This window comes from Vespula pensylvanica, chromosome 17 (genome assembly GCF_014466175.1).
Source record: "Vespula pensylvanica isolate Volc-1 chromosome 17, ASM1446617v1, whole genome shotgun sequence".
Lineage (NCBI taxonomy): Eukaryota > Metazoa > Arthropoda > Insecta > Hymenoptera > Vespidae > Vespula > Vespula pensylvanica.
In genome coordinates this window covers 1,421,628-1,440,091 of record NC_057701.1, presented here as the reverse complement: position 1 = coordinate 1,440,091, position 18,464 = coordinate 1,421,628, and the positions used below count along the sequence as shown (strand labels likewise).

General features: G+C 29.4%; 3 protein-coding genes and 2 long non-coding RNA genes across 11 annotated transcripts; 1 reads left to right on the top strand and 4 right to left on the bottom strand.

Annotated features, from left to right (window-relative positions):
- Nucleotides 1-24: 24 nt before the first annotated feature.
- Nucleotides 25-4,511, bottom strand: LOC122635033 (general transcription factor IIH subunit 1). Of its 2 annotated transcripts, none has more exons than XM_043824744.1 (8): nt 4,175-4,384; nt 3,471-3,673; nt 2,889-3,090; nt 2,601-2,757; nt 1,956-2,498; nt 1,540-1,867; nt 1,273-1,448; nt 25-1,200 (listed from the first exon to the last, which is right to left on the bottom strand). In XM_043824744.1, exons 1-8 carry the CDS (start codon nt 4,204-4,206, stop codon nt 1,078-1,080), a joined length of 1,764 nt encoding a protein of 587 aa, XP_043680679.1. In that variant the 5' UTR covers nt 4,207-4,384; the 3' UTR covers nt 25-1,077. The 2 variants fall into 2 exon arrangements, with proteins under 2 accessions (XP_043680679.1, XP_043680680.1); XM_043824745.1 differs by lacking the exon at nt 4,175-4,384 and adding an exon at nt 4,391-4,511 and having other exon boundaries at nt 26-1,200.
- A 516-nt stretch (nt 4,512-5,027) lies between these two features.
- On the top strand, nt 5,028-6,431 carry LOC122635034. The gene is made up of 5 exons (XM_043824746.1): nt 5,028-5,261; nt 5,348-5,529; nt 5,607-5,800; nt 5,877-6,129; nt 6,189-6,431. Exons 1-5 carry the CDS (start codon nt 5,255-5,257, stop codon nt 6,315-6,317), a joined length of 765 nt encoding a protein of 254 aa, XP_043680681.1. The 5' UTR covers nt 5,028-5,254; the 3' UTR covers nt 6,318-6,431.
- On the bottom strand, nt 5,567-13,561 carry LOC122635032 (C2 domain-containing protein 3-like). 4 transcript variants are annotated; one of them, XM_043824741.1, is made up of 13 exons: nt 12,988-13,561; nt 12,213-12,868; nt 11,931-12,143; nt 11,741-11,842; nt 11,531-11,668; nt 11,176-11,451; nt 10,838-11,106; nt 10,620-10,769; nt 10,325-10,510; nt 9,219-10,232; nt 8,962-9,153; nt 8,577-8,869; nt 5,567-8,346 (listed from the first exon to the last, which is right to left on the bottom strand). In XM_043824741.1, exons 1-13 carry the CDS (start codon nt 13,152-13,154, stop codon nt 6,936-6,938), a joined length of 5,067 nt encoding a protein of 1,688 aa, XP_043680676.1. In that variant the 5' UTR covers nt 13,155-13,561; the 3' UTR covers nt 5,567-6,935. The 4 variants fall into 4 exon arrangements, with proteins under 4 accessions (XP_043680676.1, XP_043680675.1, XP_043680674.1 ...); XM_043824740.1 differs by having other exon boundaries at nt 11,931-12,868; nt 12,988-13,425; nt 13,506-13,540; XM_043824739.1 differs by having other exon boundaries at nt 11,931-12,868.
- A 622-nt stretch (nt 13,562-14,183) lies between these two features.
- LOC122635124 lies at nt 14,184-16,817 on the bottom strand. Its single transcript, XR_006328561.1, has 2 exons — nt 16,304-16,817; nt 14,184-16,229 (listed from the first exon to the last, which is right to left on the bottom strand). It is a non-coding gene; the product is annotated as an uncharacterized LOC122635124 (long non-coding RNA).
- A 112-nt stretch (nt 16,818-16,929) lies between these two features.
- LOC122635125 lies at nt 16,930-18,464 on the bottom strand. 3 transcript variants are annotated; one of them, XR_006328564.1, is made up of 4 exons: nt 18,192-18,464; nt 17,788-18,090; nt 17,103-17,392; nt 16,933-17,009 (listed from the first exon to the last, which is right to left on the bottom strand). It is a non-coding gene; the product is annotated as an uncharacterized LOC122635125 (long non-coding RNA). The 3 variants fall into 3 exon arrangements; XR_006328562.1 differs by having other exon boundaries at nt 16,930-17,392; XR_006328563.1 differs by having other exon boundaries at nt 16,930-17,392; nt 17,792-18,090.

Genomic DNA, 18,464 nt, shown 5'->3' with positions numbered 1-18,464 from the left:
ATTTAAATTAATTTTTTATCAATTGTAATAATGATTATTTTTTGCACAAGTCATGTCAAATTATTACCACATAGTAGAGAAAGAAAACAAGTTTAATAAATTTAAAAATTTAAGTTTTATATAAAAAAAAAATCTTATCTATGTAATGGTATAAAGAAAAAGTAAAATTCAATAATAAGACACTTAGTTGATCATATTGCAGATATCAGATAACACATAGCCACTGCAATGGAAAAAAAAACCGTATACACAACTTATAAAACTTATGGATTATAGCAATAATATATTTTTTTAGTTCCTTATGAATATTCTCATATGAATTATCTATAGTATATATTTTATTAAAAAGACAATCAACAGTGTGTCAGGATATTTTTATTATAACAAATTAAAAATATTCTTTAAGCCAAGTGATGATATAAAATAGAAATATTTTATTCTAAATTGTGCAGTGGCAGTTTCATCCCAATTTTGATATCTTGCAATAATCAGATTTTTCTTATTACTCGTACTTGGCAAAACGTTTGCATTTTACAAATTCTAAAACCTCCATTTATAATTTCTCACTATTAGATATTTTTGTAAGTCGAAACATCAATAAATTTTTATTTAAAATAAATAAAAGTCAATGCAATTTGTATGATGGAAATAACTTAATCATTTTTTTCATTGACAATATTGATGTTCTTTCCAATGATCTTAAAAATACTAATATCCTTTTACTGATAATGCAATACATGTAAGTTATCTTAATAATCTATAGAAATTAAATAAATAACCTATAAACTACATATTATGAAAATAAACATGTATTGATGGTAATTATTGTGACCTGACTTCCAATGAAAAATTTGTAAAGACAGTTTTATGATATAGAACATATTTAAGTATTAATAAATAAACAAACAATGCTTGGCAGCATAGGATGTGTAACTCAACTTGGCTTTGGTTTTTGTGAAATACATCCATATCAATACCTAATTACGGTAACATTATAAAATGCAATATATGTAGGATGATTGGTATTGCTCTGTTTTATTTGTGTTGTATTTTATTTTAGAACATATTGATGGATGGCTACCTCATTTGCATTTTACGTTGTTGCCATAGTGCAAATTTTCTATATGCAGTATTCAATAATTGATTTAAATGACTGGTTAAATGTTGACTAACTGCAGAAAATTCTCTTTGAACACGATCCTAAAATATAACATATGAAAAAATATATTGCATTAAAATGAAAAATATACAAATAATGTAAATTATACATACTTCAAATGGCTTAAGTTTAACCGAATGAAATCTATGTAAGGCTTCATGCATCCTAATTGCTTTCTCTTCAAGTTGTGGTGTTGTAGGTGGGAAACTTCTCCAAAAGTGCCTTAATAATTGACATATACAAACATATACATTACGTAATTCTGTTTCCAAATCCTTTGGTATTAACTCTGCAATAAATAATCAAACAATTCATATAAATTTATTTTATAGATTTAATTATAAAATAGCCAATATATATATACGTATATATATATTTACGTCCAAGACTTTCTTCTCTAAAGCTTTTCATAAGAGATCCACCAGGTGTCAATTCTCCTAAAGCTGATACAGCTGCAGCTGGACTTACTAATGAAGTAGGAGCTTGTCTTGGTAAACCATTTCCTGAAATCCAAGAAGTTGCTTCTTTTTGTAATTGATTTACTGCCATTAAAAGTTCATCTGAGGGTGCTTCTGTCATTCCATATCCTGGCACAGGCCCATGTAAATACCTATCTACATGTGTTAAACGTAATGGCGCACCATTATTTGTATTTGAGTCACAACTAGCATCGAGGTCATCGTAAATTAATTTCTCTTGTATTCTAAGCTGTAAAAAAATAAGATATATGAAAATTTAAGGTTTTTTAAAATGAATGTTATAAAGTATATAGAGACAAAAAAAAGAACATTCTTACTTTTTTATTCTTTGGCTGGATATCTGGTTGATCATTGGTGGAAGCTTTGCTTACAGATGGAGTTGATCCATTTAATTGTGGTTGAGAATTTTGTGCAGATTGTTTAGTGGTGCTAGCTTTCAAAACCATAATACTATGCTGATTAAATCTTTTGATCATACTTTGATGAACAATATTCCCTGAAGTTTTGTCCGATTTACTTAAGCCACTTCCATAATTTTCATCTAATGTTTGATCCTCAAAGGAAGTTATATCAACCAGAGGATCATTTATTCCAGATTGAATATCTTTCTTAAGTTCTTGATCATCTATCTTGGCACATTCGGTAAATAGATCCTTGGTCCCTGCATTGATACGATCACGATGAAAATAATGAGACTGAAAGAATTTTGTCCAGAAATCTGCTTCCGTCATTTTATGAGGCACGTTTTCTTGATGTTTTCTCTTGACTGCTGGATAAGTTTTAAATATACATTCTATAACATCTATAGTTAGATTATACTTCAGTCCATTACAACCATCGGTCTGTGGTTTAATATCAGCCTAAACATTAAAAAAATAATCGTTTGTAATTGTAAGAAAAATATGTATTCTTCTATTTCGAACATAATAAACGATAAATAGTATAATAATAAACTGTCTTACTAGAAAAGCACCATTGACACCAATCTCTTGACGTTGGACTTTTTTAGCACGTGTATATTCTGCAGCATGTTGAGTCCAAAATTCTTCAGAAGTAATAACTTGTGGTATTACTAAATCACGATATAATTGTAACAAGACAGGATTTTCTTGTAACATTCTAAAAAATAAAATTACTATATGAAATATTACAGTAAATAATAGCATAATATATATTACTATATTTAAGGTTAATAAATATTACTTTATTTATTGAAATATTAGCAAATAAAAATAAATACAAGTAACTACCTGTTTTTTTCTTCTAATTCTTTGTTTACTTTTCTTTTAAATTTTGGTAATAGTTGCTGAAGTAATTCTTTGACATCATCTCGATCCTTAATTTGTGCTTCTTGTCCATTACGATTTACAAAATGAAATGTAGACGAGGATCCATCATGTAGAACCACTTGTAGCTGTATTTTTGATTTCCCTTCAGGTGATATCTTTTGTACTAAAAACATAAATCATTAAAAATTATATTTTATATTTATTATTTATCTTTTAAATGAATAATTTATTGAAAGAAATATGTATATATATATATATATGTGTGTATGTGTGTATACATAAATAAATATATATATATTTATATTACATCATAAAATATAATATCAAAGTTTTGAAAAGCATACATTTAGTAAGTATACAAAATATTTTCCATATTGAAAAAATGTTCATATTCTAAAAATTTTGACATTGATTTGAACAAACAATATATAATTTAATTACTAATATAATAATGATAAATTCATTAGAGATACAGCACCTTGATTTTTACTATTCATTTATTAAACATTAATTTATTAATTACAAAAATGTTTAAATTCTTACATTTAATGTCAGCATATTTGTGACTGACAGATACAGTATCCCTATTATCGAGCATCCAAGCTATTCGTTCATTCATAACATATAAAGTACCATCTCCTTTCTTATAGCGTACTTGTCCCACTTGCATTAAAACATCTTCTGATGATGTAGTCATGGTGGATGCGATATATCGTATAATTCTTCTAAGATCAATAGATAGTATTCTGTAAAAAATAAATAATTACACCATAGTAATAGTTTACTATTATACACTGAAAATAAATTAAATTTTTTAGAGTTTACATAGAAAATATTTGTTTGATTATATACATAATGTCATGATACATACATATTATGTTTTTATTAAAATATTATGATGCAACAATACTAAACTAAAATTATGTTTTTATTAGGTTTATTTCGATCAAAATAAAAATGAAAAAATAAAATGTATAAGTTACATTAAATTAAGACAAAGTTGTGAAGATCAGAAATTATAAAAAAGTGTATTCAGGATTAAATAGTTAAAGAATTATAGTAAATAATTTATCGTATACAACAAAGGAAATAAGTCTAGTGTGTGCGTGTGTAGTAGGGAATACGTTGTTCTATATAGCGACACCGATTTGTTTGTCATCATGTCCTTGAGTACGACATTGCAAGGAGAGAAGATTTGAAGAAAAATTTATTAAAATGAAATGGTGAAAAACATCAACCGGACTCACGAATCGTAATAAGCTCCGATATGAATAAACATGTATGAGAAAATGTTGACTATGTCTCTCACAAGGCAATACCAAAAGGATGCGGCCGTGGTACGCACTTAGAACTTGTAATTTACTTTTATCGGTAGATAACTTATATTTTACACAATTCAAATGATTAAATAAACTTTTCTAATTCACGTGAACCAAAAATACGATGAAGAAAGGGACATTTACCGGTAGTAAAGTGCGAAAGAGCGTGGAACGATATACAGTCCTGACGGGCGGCACGGCCATGTGCAGAAACACACATCGGTGGACGCATCGCGAAGCGAAGACGGCTACGGACGGACCGTCGGTACAAATAACACCATCGACCAGCTGAAGCCGGTATACTACGTTGATCAACATTCCAACCGAGCTATTGTTTCCACTTCCATACTTTTATATTATTTGCTATTGTACTTTTATCGAGTATTTCTTATCGAAAATATTTCATATCTTTAAATGCTTGTGTTTCACGCTAAATGTTTATCTAATTATTTCTGGCAATAAGAATTAGTGTGTTTACAGTTATGAACTTGACTAAAACAGCGTTAATGTCACGTATGTAATCACTTTTGAGCATGCGCATTTTAACGATACATGTTCTTCGCGCCAAATTCAAACGAATCGGTATTCAGATTATTAAATTTGATCTAAAAACTTAGTGTTATTATTAGGCCACGTTTCTTTCTATATTTTTATTCCTTATAATCTTATGCTGTATAATTGTGTGATTGTGTTGATCCACTTTTTTTAAATTGATATCAATTACATTTTATTTTTAAGCATAAAAAGAGTATATCAATTCAGAAAAAAGAAATGTCATGCTGTCTTTAATTAAATTTTCAATCTTTACATTTTTTTTTTATTATGCAAACAACGTCAGTGATATTATTAATATGCGATATGAAATTCTCGGTTACTAATTCGTATTTGAACTTTGATAGTTCTTATTTTACTCGTTGCCATAATAATATATTTCCATAACCTAATTCTGCTCTTTATTACATGCTATAATATATCTAATAAAAACAAATCAATTTTTAATTTAAAAAAATGGAAGGTATGCTATTAAAATGTTATTTATCTTATTAATCATATAGCATTATTAATATTTGAATTAATTATTAATATTATTCTCCTTCAAAGATTTTCAGTATGTAATTAAAAAACAAGAACGCCAAAAAATATGTTTTGGTTCTGGATGTCCACATGATATGTCTAAAAGAGACATGACTTCTTTTATGAGATATTATACAAAAGATAATTATGAAAACATTGCTCCTAATAAATATAATGTTCTGGATTCATTTCTTGCTGCCAAAAATAAAGCATGTTCATAGTTTAATATACTATTAACTTTCTTAATTTATTTGGAGAAATAATATATATTTTCGTTTAATTATAGCCATGTTCACATAGTATTAGTAAGAAAGGATATGGCGGCATTACTAGGACAATGCATAAAATTGAACGTAGTGAAGATTTTCCATCTCCTGCAAATTATAATATTGTTAGTAGTTTCAAGTCTATTAAAGAATCAAGATTTCCTTTTGCATCTTCTACTAAAAGGACTACTTTTATTGCTAATGTGAATCCTGGGTAATCTAATTAATTAGAATTAATTAATTTAAAATGAATAAGCAAATCATATACATTACATTTTACATTGTTACAGACCAGGAACATATACACCAATAGAGAAAAAAGAAATTGCATTTGAACATAGTTTTGGTGGTAGAGTTAAGATGAGACTTGGAGTTCAATTTAAATGTTGTAGTAATAATACAGATGTGTGTAAAATTTGTGGACAAAAACCTGAAGGAGATTATTGGCATTGCAACAATAAAATTTTCTTGTGTAGACCATGCATGACTGATGCATTTCAAACACAATCAAAGTATAAAAGAGAAGAACTAAATCATTTTTCTGTAAGTATTTTACTTATTCTGATATGGATTATTTCATATTATAAGCATCTTTATTTTAGAGAGTACGTGATTGTTCAGACATTCATCAGCATGAGGAAACTGATGCCAACATTTGGTTAATACATCCTAAACTTTTAAAACAAAGACTAGTTAAGGAAACATATCTTACTTCTTATTTAAAAAATTAAATTCAATATTTTATCAAATGCTGCATCTTTGTACTTGTATGCCTTTCTCAATAGACAAAGCATTGTAAGTAGACTTATTTTATTTCACTTTTAAATAAACTTTATATAATGTAATCTATAATCTATGATCTTTAATCTAATTTATAGTTTATAATGTATAATAAATTTCATATAATATAATCATCAATTTATACATTATGCAATCTTATTTACACAAAGATGATATAAAAATATTGATATATAATTATAATACTTATAATAAATACTTCAAATAATATAATAGATATATTTCCAATGATAGAATATGGATAGTATTTAACATTTTTGTCTGATATTATAATTACGTATACACGGTAATCAGTCAATAGAGAAAGGACGTTCTTGACAATTTTTAAATGTCATCTTATACCTACTCTTACATGTTCATATTTGGCAAGTATTCGAGATTAATAATAATGTAATCGTATTATTATAATAGTGCGTATTCACACCTGTACTTTTTTGTTACAAAGAAAGTATTACAAAGTAGTAAATTGCAAATGCAGTATTTTTTGAGAAATTTAAAATTCGTGATCAATACTAGTGAATCATTTCATGTCCTTGTACATCTATAAAATTTTAACTGCTTGATGATAAATCTGATGTATCAGTTGTTTGCTTTTTTGGTAATATTTTCGAACTGTCTTCCATAGGATTTCCACCATCTGGCGCTTGTCTTGATGCAGCAGAAACAGATATATCAGATGAATTATAATAACTATTTTCATCTATTTCCGCTTCACTTTGTCTTATTGATGATTTGCTGAGAGAGATAGTAGTTGTTGATTCTGTACTATTGCTTGCCATCAAATCATTATTACTAGGATTATGAATAACAGTTACATGAATATTACCGTCAACATTTTCTGAAATACCAGAGGGTGTAAGTCTAAAGATCTCTGTATTTCCAGCAGATTCTGGAATTTTATCTTTATCTTTTTCATTGATATTTTTATTTGGAGATAAAACTATTGTTTCTACTTTATCTTGCATATCATTGAATCCATTATTTATGGCAGTGCCAAAACTTTTAGAATACCGAGTATCTAATTGTTCTATCGCTTGTGTCTCTGGTGATACACTGTTTGATTCTTGAAGATCTGGCACTAAATGTTGATATAAAAGTGGATTGAAAATGTTATCTAAATCCATATGGCGAACATTAGAAGTAATGAGCAGATTTGTCAACTCGTCGTCATTTTTTAATGTATCATTATTTTCTTCTGCAACTAACTCTTCTCGTATAACCGTTGATATTTTATTGCGGGATGTAAGTAAAGTTTTGTTAAGAGTTGCAATTGCATTTGTTGGAGCAACAGTATTATTAGTCATCCAATTCGATAAAGTTTCAGTACTTTGATCCCTGTTTTCTATTTGTACAGATGTAGATTTCTTAATAAGTTCATGTTTATTCTGTTTGTTATTATTTTGTGCATTATCTTTATGAACAGTTGTTAATAAATCAATTACATTTTTTCTCATTGATGAACCAGGTGCTATGTAAGGTTTCACTGGATGTTCTAAAGAAAGTTTATCAAGTAAATGATTTATGTGTACTTTTGTTCCTCTTAATGGATAAGCCTCATTGTCGTATGATGCATTATCATTTTGTATACGATATTCTTGTTGATAATGATTACTCAATAAATTGGACTGTGAAGCAGAATTCAAAGTAGGTCTGATATTGGATACATTTACATTTGTTATTAAATTATCATTCATGCGTTCGGTTGATTGTTTATATTCATTATTTATATGCATGTGTATATTATGATTACTTGGTGCATTTTGCCATGTATCATGTGTACCTGATATATGAGCCATAGGAAGTACAGAATCTGTATTTTTATTATCAATATTTTCATTGTCACTATGTATTTCGTTCAAGTCAAAGTCATTTTCAAAATAATCTTCAAAAGCAGTGTTTGTTACATCATGTAAACGCGATTGCAGACGTTTCGTAATTTCGTCCAACTCTGCCAATTTTTGCCTATGAAAAATAATAAATTTAAGTATTATTTATATCTAAATATTTTTATTGTTATTTATACTTTTTGATTTTATATATACACAGTATTTCCTTCAACTCCCAATGTTGAATTATTTCGTGAAGGACTGAACACTTAACAGAAAAATCTTTTTACCAATGTCGTTTGGTATGAAGGTAAAGGAAACACCCTGTATACACACACACACACATACACATTGTTTGTAACTTACTTTAAAGATGAAGAAAGAAAAGACATAGACATATCTTCAAAACTTTGAGCAATATCTATTGTGGGATGACCTATGTGACTATCACATTCAGTAAAACTACTCATTGTATTATATGTAGTTGTTAGTGGAGGTTGTTGGATATTACTCGATTCTATATTACTTAAAAATACATTATGACTGCACAATGAAGATTCGTTTGATCGTGATGAAGCACATAATGGTATTTGTGTAGTACTCGTTGATGTAGATGATTTTACAAAACCTGACATATTATCCAAAGGAGTTATTCCTACCTAAAATTTTATTATATAATAAATATAAGAGAAGCTTCGAGATCTTTATGTATACACATGTATATGCAAATATAAAATGAAAAAATATGTACCTTGATTTGACCATTACATTTTCCTGTAAAATCCATGATATGAAACCATCCTGACACAGATGGAAAACCAGTAGTTAATATAGACACATCAATAGCAGAAAATCCAATTACTATATCTCTTTCCATGTCGATATCTGTACTTATATCTGGATTAAATAAACGCCAAACTTTTAAAATCAGTCGTTTTTCATCCTGAAAGAAATAATGGAATAAATTTTAATATACTTTATTGTTCAAGCTAAGTATAACATACATACATGTGTTAGTAATTCTGTTGATAGTTTTGTATCACATTTCCATTCCCATCTTGGATTACAACTATGTGGATAAACATTTGTTATCATATACGATTGTAATTGATTCGTAGAATCAGTCTGAGTAGTTTGAAAAGTCACGTAAGTAGTTGGTTCTATACTCTCATTAAGTTTCTCTACTTTTGGTAAATGTAATGCACATTCAATTTCAATAAGTGCTCTAAAAAAGCTTTCATCACTGTTTAAAATGATGGTTTTGCTTTCTAAATTTTGTACATGGGTTGGTGGATAGTAATAAGTGTTATTGTAAGTACCACTTGGTCCTTGTTTTATTGGTTCATCGAATTCGGCTCCGACACCGACACTTCTGTACATTTCAGTAGGTAAATAAAGATTGTTCCCAGGACTGTCACTATTACTATCATCTGATATACTGTTACAACGTAAAGAGTTTATGCATGACTGCTCTTCAATATCTGTCTGTTTTTTTCTATCCATTTCTTGTTCAGTTTGAGCTGCTTGATTCATAGTTTTCGTAACATTTAATGCATGTGCTAATCGGTCTACTAACGTATGTAAAACTAATCGCTCTGAATTTAAAACACCATCCTGAGGTAAGTTACTAGATGCAGACTTTGATTCTTTAAGAATTGAAATATCTGTTTGACTTTCTTGAGTTTTAAAATTAATTGTGTTAGAATTATTTCCAACATCATCTATACGATGCATATAATTATCTTTATACTGAGATATTTCACTATTTAATTGCATATTAAGATCAGCAGTTCTCATTATTTCATTTGTGTTATCTGTTTGTTTTCTGTGATCATTATAATTATATGAATAATCACGTATTGCCTGCGGTACTACAGTTTGACATCTAAGACCTCGTGACATTTCTAAAAGTGCTATTTGTTCAGCAGTTCCAAGAGCAACTAATGCAAGTAGTTGTCCACATGATTGACTAGTAACCGGATTATTGATTGATACCCATTCATCTACACTTATTATAGGATACTGGAAAGATAATTATATAATTTCAATTTTTTTGTTTTTCTGATAATATCAATTTGAAAATGAAAATTTGATATATAATACATAATACATACTTTAGATGATAATAAATGTGGTAATACAACTGGATCCCTATAAGCAATGTATAATTGATGCACAGGTAATTTTGCGATTCCCAATAGATTATTCATTCCTACAGAATTTTTATAGTATACTTCTACAATTATATAATTATCTTTAATTCGTTCTAGTAATGCATTGCCATAAATTAAAGGTACTAACTGCAAAAAAGAAAAGAAATATATAAATGATGTAATAAAAAAAAAAAAAAAAAAAAAAAAAAAATTGAATATGAAAAGAATTTTGTATAAAATATATATAAGAACATACTTGGCAAAAATGATAATACGGGTTTCGTGTGTTACTGCATAATTGACTTGTACCTTTGTCTTGCAACCAAAATGCTCTACATATTAAGAATGTATTTAATTCCAATAAATCTTTACCTTCTGCTATGTATATTAGTCCATGAAGTAAAATCTGCAAATTTTAATACGTAACTATACATAGAACAACTTGAAAGTGAAAAGTTTACGAAAATTTTTTACATTATTATGATTCTTATTATCTGGCTCTGCTATATCCACTTTTCTATCATCAATATTTTGGTTTGTATGTTCTGATGCATCTTTTCTAGTAATCATATTATTGGTATTATCCATGTGTAAACATTCTATTCTTTTTGTTGAAGAAGATGAAACACTATTACTTGTTTTAGACTGTGTTCCTGTTGCAGTTTTGCATCTATCAATATTTGTATTTAATAAAGATCTCACATTTAATACAGGAATATTTTCCTTTCCAGACATTACAGCTTCTGTGTAAAAATATCAAAATATAGCAAAATATATATTTCAATATCACATTTATTTTTCTTCAAATTTACCAATGTATTGTTTTCCAAAATGGACTGAATCACATCCTAATTCTGTAGTAACTTTTAACTCTCCTATTTTAATACCTTTATTAATCACAGCTAATCTCTGTGACAAACTCAAATTTTCTGTTTTTACAATGTCACTAATATACATCATACCCGAACCTAATTCAGTTGGTGATTTCTGATTAAGATGTCGTGACAGAATTTTGAAACATAATGGAAAATCTTGATGTATATTAAATTTAGGTATGTTATATATCCTTTCATGATCAAAATGAATTACTATAAAAAAAATATATTGATAGTATATTAGCAATTAGTATAAGTTATTGGTGAATGAATACTATAATAGTATTATTACCTTGTCCCGATTTACGTTTAGAAGATATTCTTACTGATTTATCATCTCTTATTAGTTTATGATTCGCTTGTGTAGTGGGTTTAAAAGTAGTATTATATTGTACAAAATATGTTATAGATAATAGTGTATTATCATTACCTATAAAATATTTAATCTATACTTTAATTTTGAATATAATTTTTGATAACATACAGTATTGAGTTCACTTACGCGATACACAGGATGATTTAACACGACGGTAACCTGCAGGATTTAATATGAATGAGTCAATAAAAATTCGTATACTATCAATATGATCCAATGGAGACATTTCTAAAAAGTGATAATAAAATAATTATTTTTTTATATAACACAATAATCTATTAATAATATTTAACAAAAATATATATTCAATACATACCATTTTGTTTATCCTGAGATAAACACTTCGTTAATGATTCTATTATCATTGAATTAGATGTATTTAGAGATGTTTTATTATCAGTAATTGGTACATTATTAGATTGGGAAGAAGTAATAGCTTCTGATGCTAAATCAATTAAACTAGGTGTTGGTGATGTTGATCTTAAAGTATTTAATGCTTTACGTTCATCGGAAACACTCATTTCTTTGCCTAAAAAATATTCATATAATTTTGCTTCTTTTTCAACAGGAACATCATTAAGAAAACTATTACTCAGACCAGTGTCGCTTAATGCCAGAGGATCTTCATTGTAAGTTTCTTTTAATATAGCTCCTCTAAGTTTTTGTGCTCTAGCAACAACTTGGGCAACGAGTTTATCAGTTACTGCCGCATTACAATTGTGCAAAGGTTCTTGGAACTTGGCCCTTTTAGTTTTTAAAATAGATCTATAAATATCTTTTGAATCTATCTCAACAGGTGCATTCGATCCATCTTCGTTAGTATTACCAAATCTTTCGCTTAATGAAATATCATGAATTCTTAATTCTTTGCATTGTGAATTTGCATCAGGGTCAGAAAGCAAGATCTTGTTCTTAGTTTGTTTTTTTTGAAGTTTATGTGCTTTCAAATGCATAGTTGTAGCTTTTGATGCATTTAAATTAAATTTTATTCCAACATGCACTTCTCCTATTTGACTTCTATTTTTATCTAATATTGGAAAATATTTAAAAAAAGGTTTCTGTTCAAAAATATCTAGTAATTCATTGACTTCAGATGTTCCTATGATTTGATTTACCTCTTCATCAATTATAACTAATTCTATAGTTTCGCAATTTTTAATATATTCCTTAAATAGATTGCTATTCGTTCTGATACTATATATTTGAGCTGTATCTTGACTAGGCCTTATTGTAATTGTTCTAATGTCAATAGGTCTAAAAAAATAGAAGATTAATAATATAGTGATTTGATGAGTTTGATATTTTCTTGAAAAATTTATCATTGCAAAATAAACAGCAATCTCTTATTCTATGTATTATAATTAATAATTTACCTGAATTTAGCATTATCCTGTTCACCCCACCAAGAAGCTAACACTGTGATATTTTCAGGATTATTTTTATACCAAATAACTTCGTCTATAATCAGCCATAAGTAACCGTGAATTTTGCCTTCGACCATAGGTGGTAATGACCTACACGGTTTCACCTTCGAATCCATTTGAATTTTACTATATAATGCATAACTAACTCACTTAAGCCTGAGAAGATTAGGTTAATTTTAACGACTTCATCAAATATTACAAAACGTTGTGATACAATGAAACTGTTAAAAAATATTAATCAAAGCTCAGCTGTGCGTTAAATTTTATTATTCAGTTATAACTGCTTCACATTCTCTCGAATCACTAATTCTTTATAAATTTTTATGCAATATTCAATCGTCGTCGTAGATGCATTTAAATGTGAGACTACTTGACACAATGCATATTCTATAAGAATACGAAAGAATATCAATATTATTCTTGCATTATAAACATCGCATAAATTCAGAAAGAAAATAGAGAATTACTGAAAAGTATAATGGCGATATTTAGGCGAGTTTCGTTCGTCTCCACATTATTTTTTGCGAATTACTCTAACGAATTCTTTTGAATCAATCGGTATAATAGAATTACACTTTGCATGCTCTTTCTTTGTATAGAGATCTGTTTTATCAACGAATAGTTTTTCATTACCGGCAGCTATTCGTAAAACTTTGAAATTGGCGGGTAATTTGAAATGGAAATTGATCACTTCAATGATACATTTGTATTAAAATATATGATCTGTAGCAATCCATCTAACGAATAATATTGATTCTCAAAAAAAATGAAGTGGAAATATATCCATAATATATTATTTGAATAATTACAAATAGTGAAATCATATGTAATAATCATTTTACGTTCGGTCAGAAAATTGATGATTAATCGTTTTCTATACTTAGAAAATTTGGTAATTAATAAATGCTTTCAACAGCAAGTATTCAAGTATCAATTTTATCTACATGGGAAATATGTACATAATCTATATGTATCTCTGGCGTTTTCTCTTCTCTATAGTCGATGATAATATTAGCTCTCGTTCATACATTATTAACTGTAGTAATTGTTAAGGGTAAAAGTCAAAAGCTCATAGGTCGTTATATATCGTAGGATTATTATATAGGATTAGCTCGTGGTAAATAAGTTAATGACAAATTTATATCTATTCGAAGCAACGAATGAACGAACGAACGAACGTACATACGTACGCGCATAATTAGCTTGCTTGCTTATGCAGCATCATTTTATTTATCTACACATTTATCTCGAATATGTCATTTAAAGCTATTTAACATGACACATCTCGTTAGGTTCGACAAATTTTAACGTATTGAGATAAATTAGACATTGTATAAGTATAGTTTTACGAATTATCCAAAAAGAGTCAGCGAATAATTTCAATGTGATACTCTTAGTATCATTACAAATCATAATTTATCTAACTACCTATTATTTACTATATTCGCTAATCCACTGCGTTAATTATAAACAAGTATTTCACAACGAATTATTTTACGATGTGCGCGAAATCATGCTTATTAAAGTTAATCCTATTTTCGTTCCTTTTTTTTGTAAGATCAATGTATATATCATTCCATTTATTAATACGCTTTCTTGAATGTTTTACTTTTATATTTCGATGCATCATAATACTTTTCAATATTACAAAAAAAAATACATTAGTCGTATTATCGTACGCATATACGTCACTAAATTAACGTGAGTTATCGAATCAAAGTATAATTGATCTATATACTGTTATCAAGTTCTCTAATTAATAAAAATTTCAGTCCGATCTGATTGCAGACAAAGATAAGCGGAAAATGGAAGTTTCGATAGAAATTCAACGCGTTCTAATTTTATTTACTTATTTTTCCTTTTTTTTTTTTTTTTTTTTTAACTTGTTTTGTTTCCATCTCGAACTGTATCCATATCGGTTACACTTGCTCTCGTTTATTTACGCACATACGCAGTTCTGTTATGAATACGCGATATACAAGCTATATATGTATGATTTGCCGGAATCGGCTTTGCGAACGAACAATGAAATATATCCTTTGTAGCTTCGATTCCGATCACTGTTGAGAAAGAAGGTCAGTGGTACACGCTTGTTGTATTTTCAGATTGTGTGCTGTAAGAACAAAGTATAGTATATTCTCTATCGTACGAATTAATTTATGCGATCTTAAATAACATCGCTTCGATTAATTATCTCCCTCGGTAATGCTTCTTTTTTACAAAGATTTGATAGATTTGATGAGGCAACAATTAATTATAATTATTAATCGATTTGATTGAATTCCTCGGTTAGAAATTGTAATTAACGATTGAATTTATTCAATTGCTGTTAATGACTTTAGATGCCTATTCAGGCTTGGTAATTTGTTGAAAGGTGGGAATAAATATCCTACTCATTTAACCTTGCTCCCGAAGCTAAAGCTATTCAACGTTTCTATGTAATCGTGCCTTGGGAACTGTTCGCGAGTAGTAGTTATAACTCGTTATAACTTGTCCGTCATTGAAAATGTATATACTTTGCGAGCGTGTAACGTGGTTCGTTCATGTTCGAGGAAAATTTAATATGAGCGACGTGTCCGTTGAAAAGTTGTGTGCTTCGCATGATCTCCTTTAACTTTGTAATCAGTAACGTATTACTTTCCGTGACATTGATGTACGAAACTCTATCAAAACACAAGTATTCGATACGTCTCTTATCTTGCCTAATTGTTTACCCATTTTTTCATTTCATTTCTTTCAAAACAAACCTCTCAAACGCTCTCTTGATATCGCTTTGTTCTTTTCATCGTTCATCGAATAGAACGAAATATGAAACGTACGAGGTAAAGAGAGAGAGATAGTAGTTGTGTGTACATAAGTTACGTACATATATACGTACATAAAATTGTGTTGTCTTTTACGCATCGACATTAGTCATTATTCTGGCTAATTGGAACGAAAGCATCGGTTTTCAGTTCAGAAGGCATTTACCACATTTCGGTTGCCGTTTCAACGATAGAGTATATCTCTCTACGTGATTAATACTTTCACGATTCCTGTGCATTACTGGTTGATTTTTAAATCGGATCGTCTATATCCAAATACATGCATATACGAATGAATCTTTGCTAGTCGTTAACTAATTTAATGAAATCATCGAGATATAACGATATTCGTTTTCGACTTAACGAGATGTCGCCTTTTTGCGTAACCTAGAAATATTTGAAAATAATTAATATATAAATATATATATATATATATGTATATACATTTGAAACAGCATTACCTCTTCGTACTATAGTTTTACAGGAAACGAAAATATTTTTTATTCGATCCTAAAAAATCACAAACTTTAGTAATTTTTGTTAATTTTCTACGTCAGAGAGATCAGATTGTCCCTGAGGATTTCATCGTATCCACGTTGATCCCAAAGGAAAGTAAGAATGTAAAATTCGTATCCATTGGTGCATAAGCAACATAGTATGTATGTAGAAGCTCGTGCACGCGAGAGGACCACAGCGTCCTGAAATTCTGTCGATTTCACTGTTCGCGTATCCGCATGCTCAATCCATGCCGAGCATGCTTCCGGCTCGGATGTAAAATCGGTGTAAATATAAATAATTCCACCACAGGACGGATACCGAATGGGTGGGTTTCTCGCTCGTCGTACGCCAGTAAAATTCAACGTTCTATCGCACGTGTAGTTGAGAATATTTTCCTCATAGCGTGTTAACTCCGAATCATTCTCTCTACGTTTTCGATGAAGCGGGTTGAAAGATAAAGTGAATGAGAGAGACAGAGAGAAAGGGAGAAGGGGGGAGGAAAGGAGGGAGAGAGAGAGAGGGAGAGAGGGAGGAAGGGAGGGAGGGAGAGAGAGAGAGGGAGAGAGAAAGAGAATTTTCTCACCGTCAATTTGTCACATTTTTGTATTCTAGTTTTTATATCAAATATATCTTTGGTTTTTCATTTTCATCGTAGAATATTCTAAAAATCTAAGTCATTTCAAAGAATTAATTAATAAGAGAATACCTTATGTTAATTACTTTCCAACAGAGATTTAGATTTTTATTTTGAAAAAAACTTACTTGTTCGCAAGCTAATTCGAGAATAAACAGTCATCGTACTTGTTACGACCAACTAGAACTTTTTCTCCCATATGACTTGTAACTTTTATGAAAGGGATTTAAAGTTTCCCGCGTTCGCGTAATGGCCGTACAAACGGGAAATACGAAAGTATGGCAGTAAAGTGGCCGGTAACCGGTAAATACGCAACGGACTCTATACTACTGTTTACTTCTCTATGTTTGGAAACTCTCTTTTAGTATATACTTTTTTTTTTCTTCTCTTCTTCTTTCTCTTTTTTTGTTTTTTTGTACTGCACAAAGTAAGAGGATTTTTCAATTAAATTACGTTTACATATATGATGAAAGATGGAAAAGCATTTCGATCTTTTTTTTCCCGAAGAAGTAAATATTCTTTAAATAAATATACGATACACGTTCGATTGGTCAGTTCAAAGAAAATACGTAGAAGAAAGGAAGAAGGTACGTTATCATTGTCGACCAGAACACTTTTAAAACTAGCTTCGTTTTTATTGTATATCTGACCGAACGAAAAGCTCGACTCGAGACTCTAGCTCTAGTGGAAACGGAAAATCTCCTTGAAAGGATTTGCAAGAAGAAGGTCCTAGCACACCGAATCGATCGAGAAGAACGGAGAATGGAATAAGAAAGTCGAGTTAATAGATTGCAAGATGCAAAGCGTACTTACTTACGTCCTCCTTATTTCGGTGAAATACTTAAGCAAATATTTCGCTATTTTCTCTTGTTTCTTGAAATCCGTTATTCAAGCTGCATTATTTAAACGTTTCAAAAGGCTTCTATCGAATTTTCCTTTCTATTAGACTGTTGTAATAACATTAACACAGATTCGTACGCTTCTGCAATGTTTTATTTACTTTTGAAGAATTTTTTATTTCATAACGAATACGCATCAATAAATTTTCTTGTAAAATACAAGTCAGAACAGATTGTTTCCTATTTTAGACGACTCTAATTTCGAACGTTATTGCTCCTACGGAAAAGTAAGGAAAATAAGTGAGGTTAGTTTCGTTTATAGAAGATAGGAAAAGCTAAGAGAGAGAAAGAGAAAGAGAAAGAATGATCGTTATTCACCACGTGAGCGGCTTACTCGATGATAACTCCCCTTTTTAAACACAGCCGGTACTTAATAATTCTGTGCTTGTTAACGGATACGAGTTCGCACACCCAAACCCCCCCAACCCAGTCCAACGCCACTTTGTAATCTTAAATTCTTGCGGGTATTTTATTAACGCGAGTTGTTGCTACGACAGGGAGCAAAATGGCAAGCGCACGTGACTTCGGACGAGCTCTCTCTCTCTCTCTCTTTCACTCTCTCACTCTGTCCCACTCTCTCTCTTTACTCGG

Bases quoted from the DNA above. Each gene is read 5' to 3' on its own strand.
- LOC122635033 (XM_043824744.1), bottom strand. From the start codon at position 4,206: ATGTTTATTCATATCGGAGCTTATTACGATTC. The intron at 3,091-3,470 runs GTAAGAATTTAA...TTATGTTTTTAG, and splicing joins CAAATATGCTGACATTAAAT to TACAAAAGATATCACCTGAA. The intron at 2,758-2,888 runs GTAGTTACTTGT...TTTATTTTTTAG, and splicing joins GAATTAGAAGAAAAAAACAG to AATGTTACAAGAAAATCCTG.
- LOC122635034 (XM_043824746.1), top strand. The intron at 5,530-5,606 runs GCATGTTCATAG...GTTTAATTATAG, and splicing joins TTCTTGCTGCCAAAAATAAA to CCATGTTCACATAGTATTAG. The intron at 5,801-5,876 runs GTAATCTAATTA...ACATTGTTACAG, and splicing joins ATTGCTAATGTGAATCCTGG to ACCAGGAACATATACACCAA.
- LOC122635032 (XM_043824739.1), bottom strand. From the start codon at position 13,154: ATGGATTCGAAGGTGAAACCGTGTAGGTCATTACCACCTATGGTCGAA. The intron at 11,452-11,530 runs GTAATAATACTA...TTTTTTTTATAG, and splicing joins TAAACGTAAATCGGGACAAG to TAATTCATTTTGATCATGAA. The intron at 8,347-8,576 runs GTAAGTTACAAA...TATTTTTCATAG, and splicing joins TTTCTTTCTTCATCTTTAAA to GCAAAAATTGGCAGAGTTGG.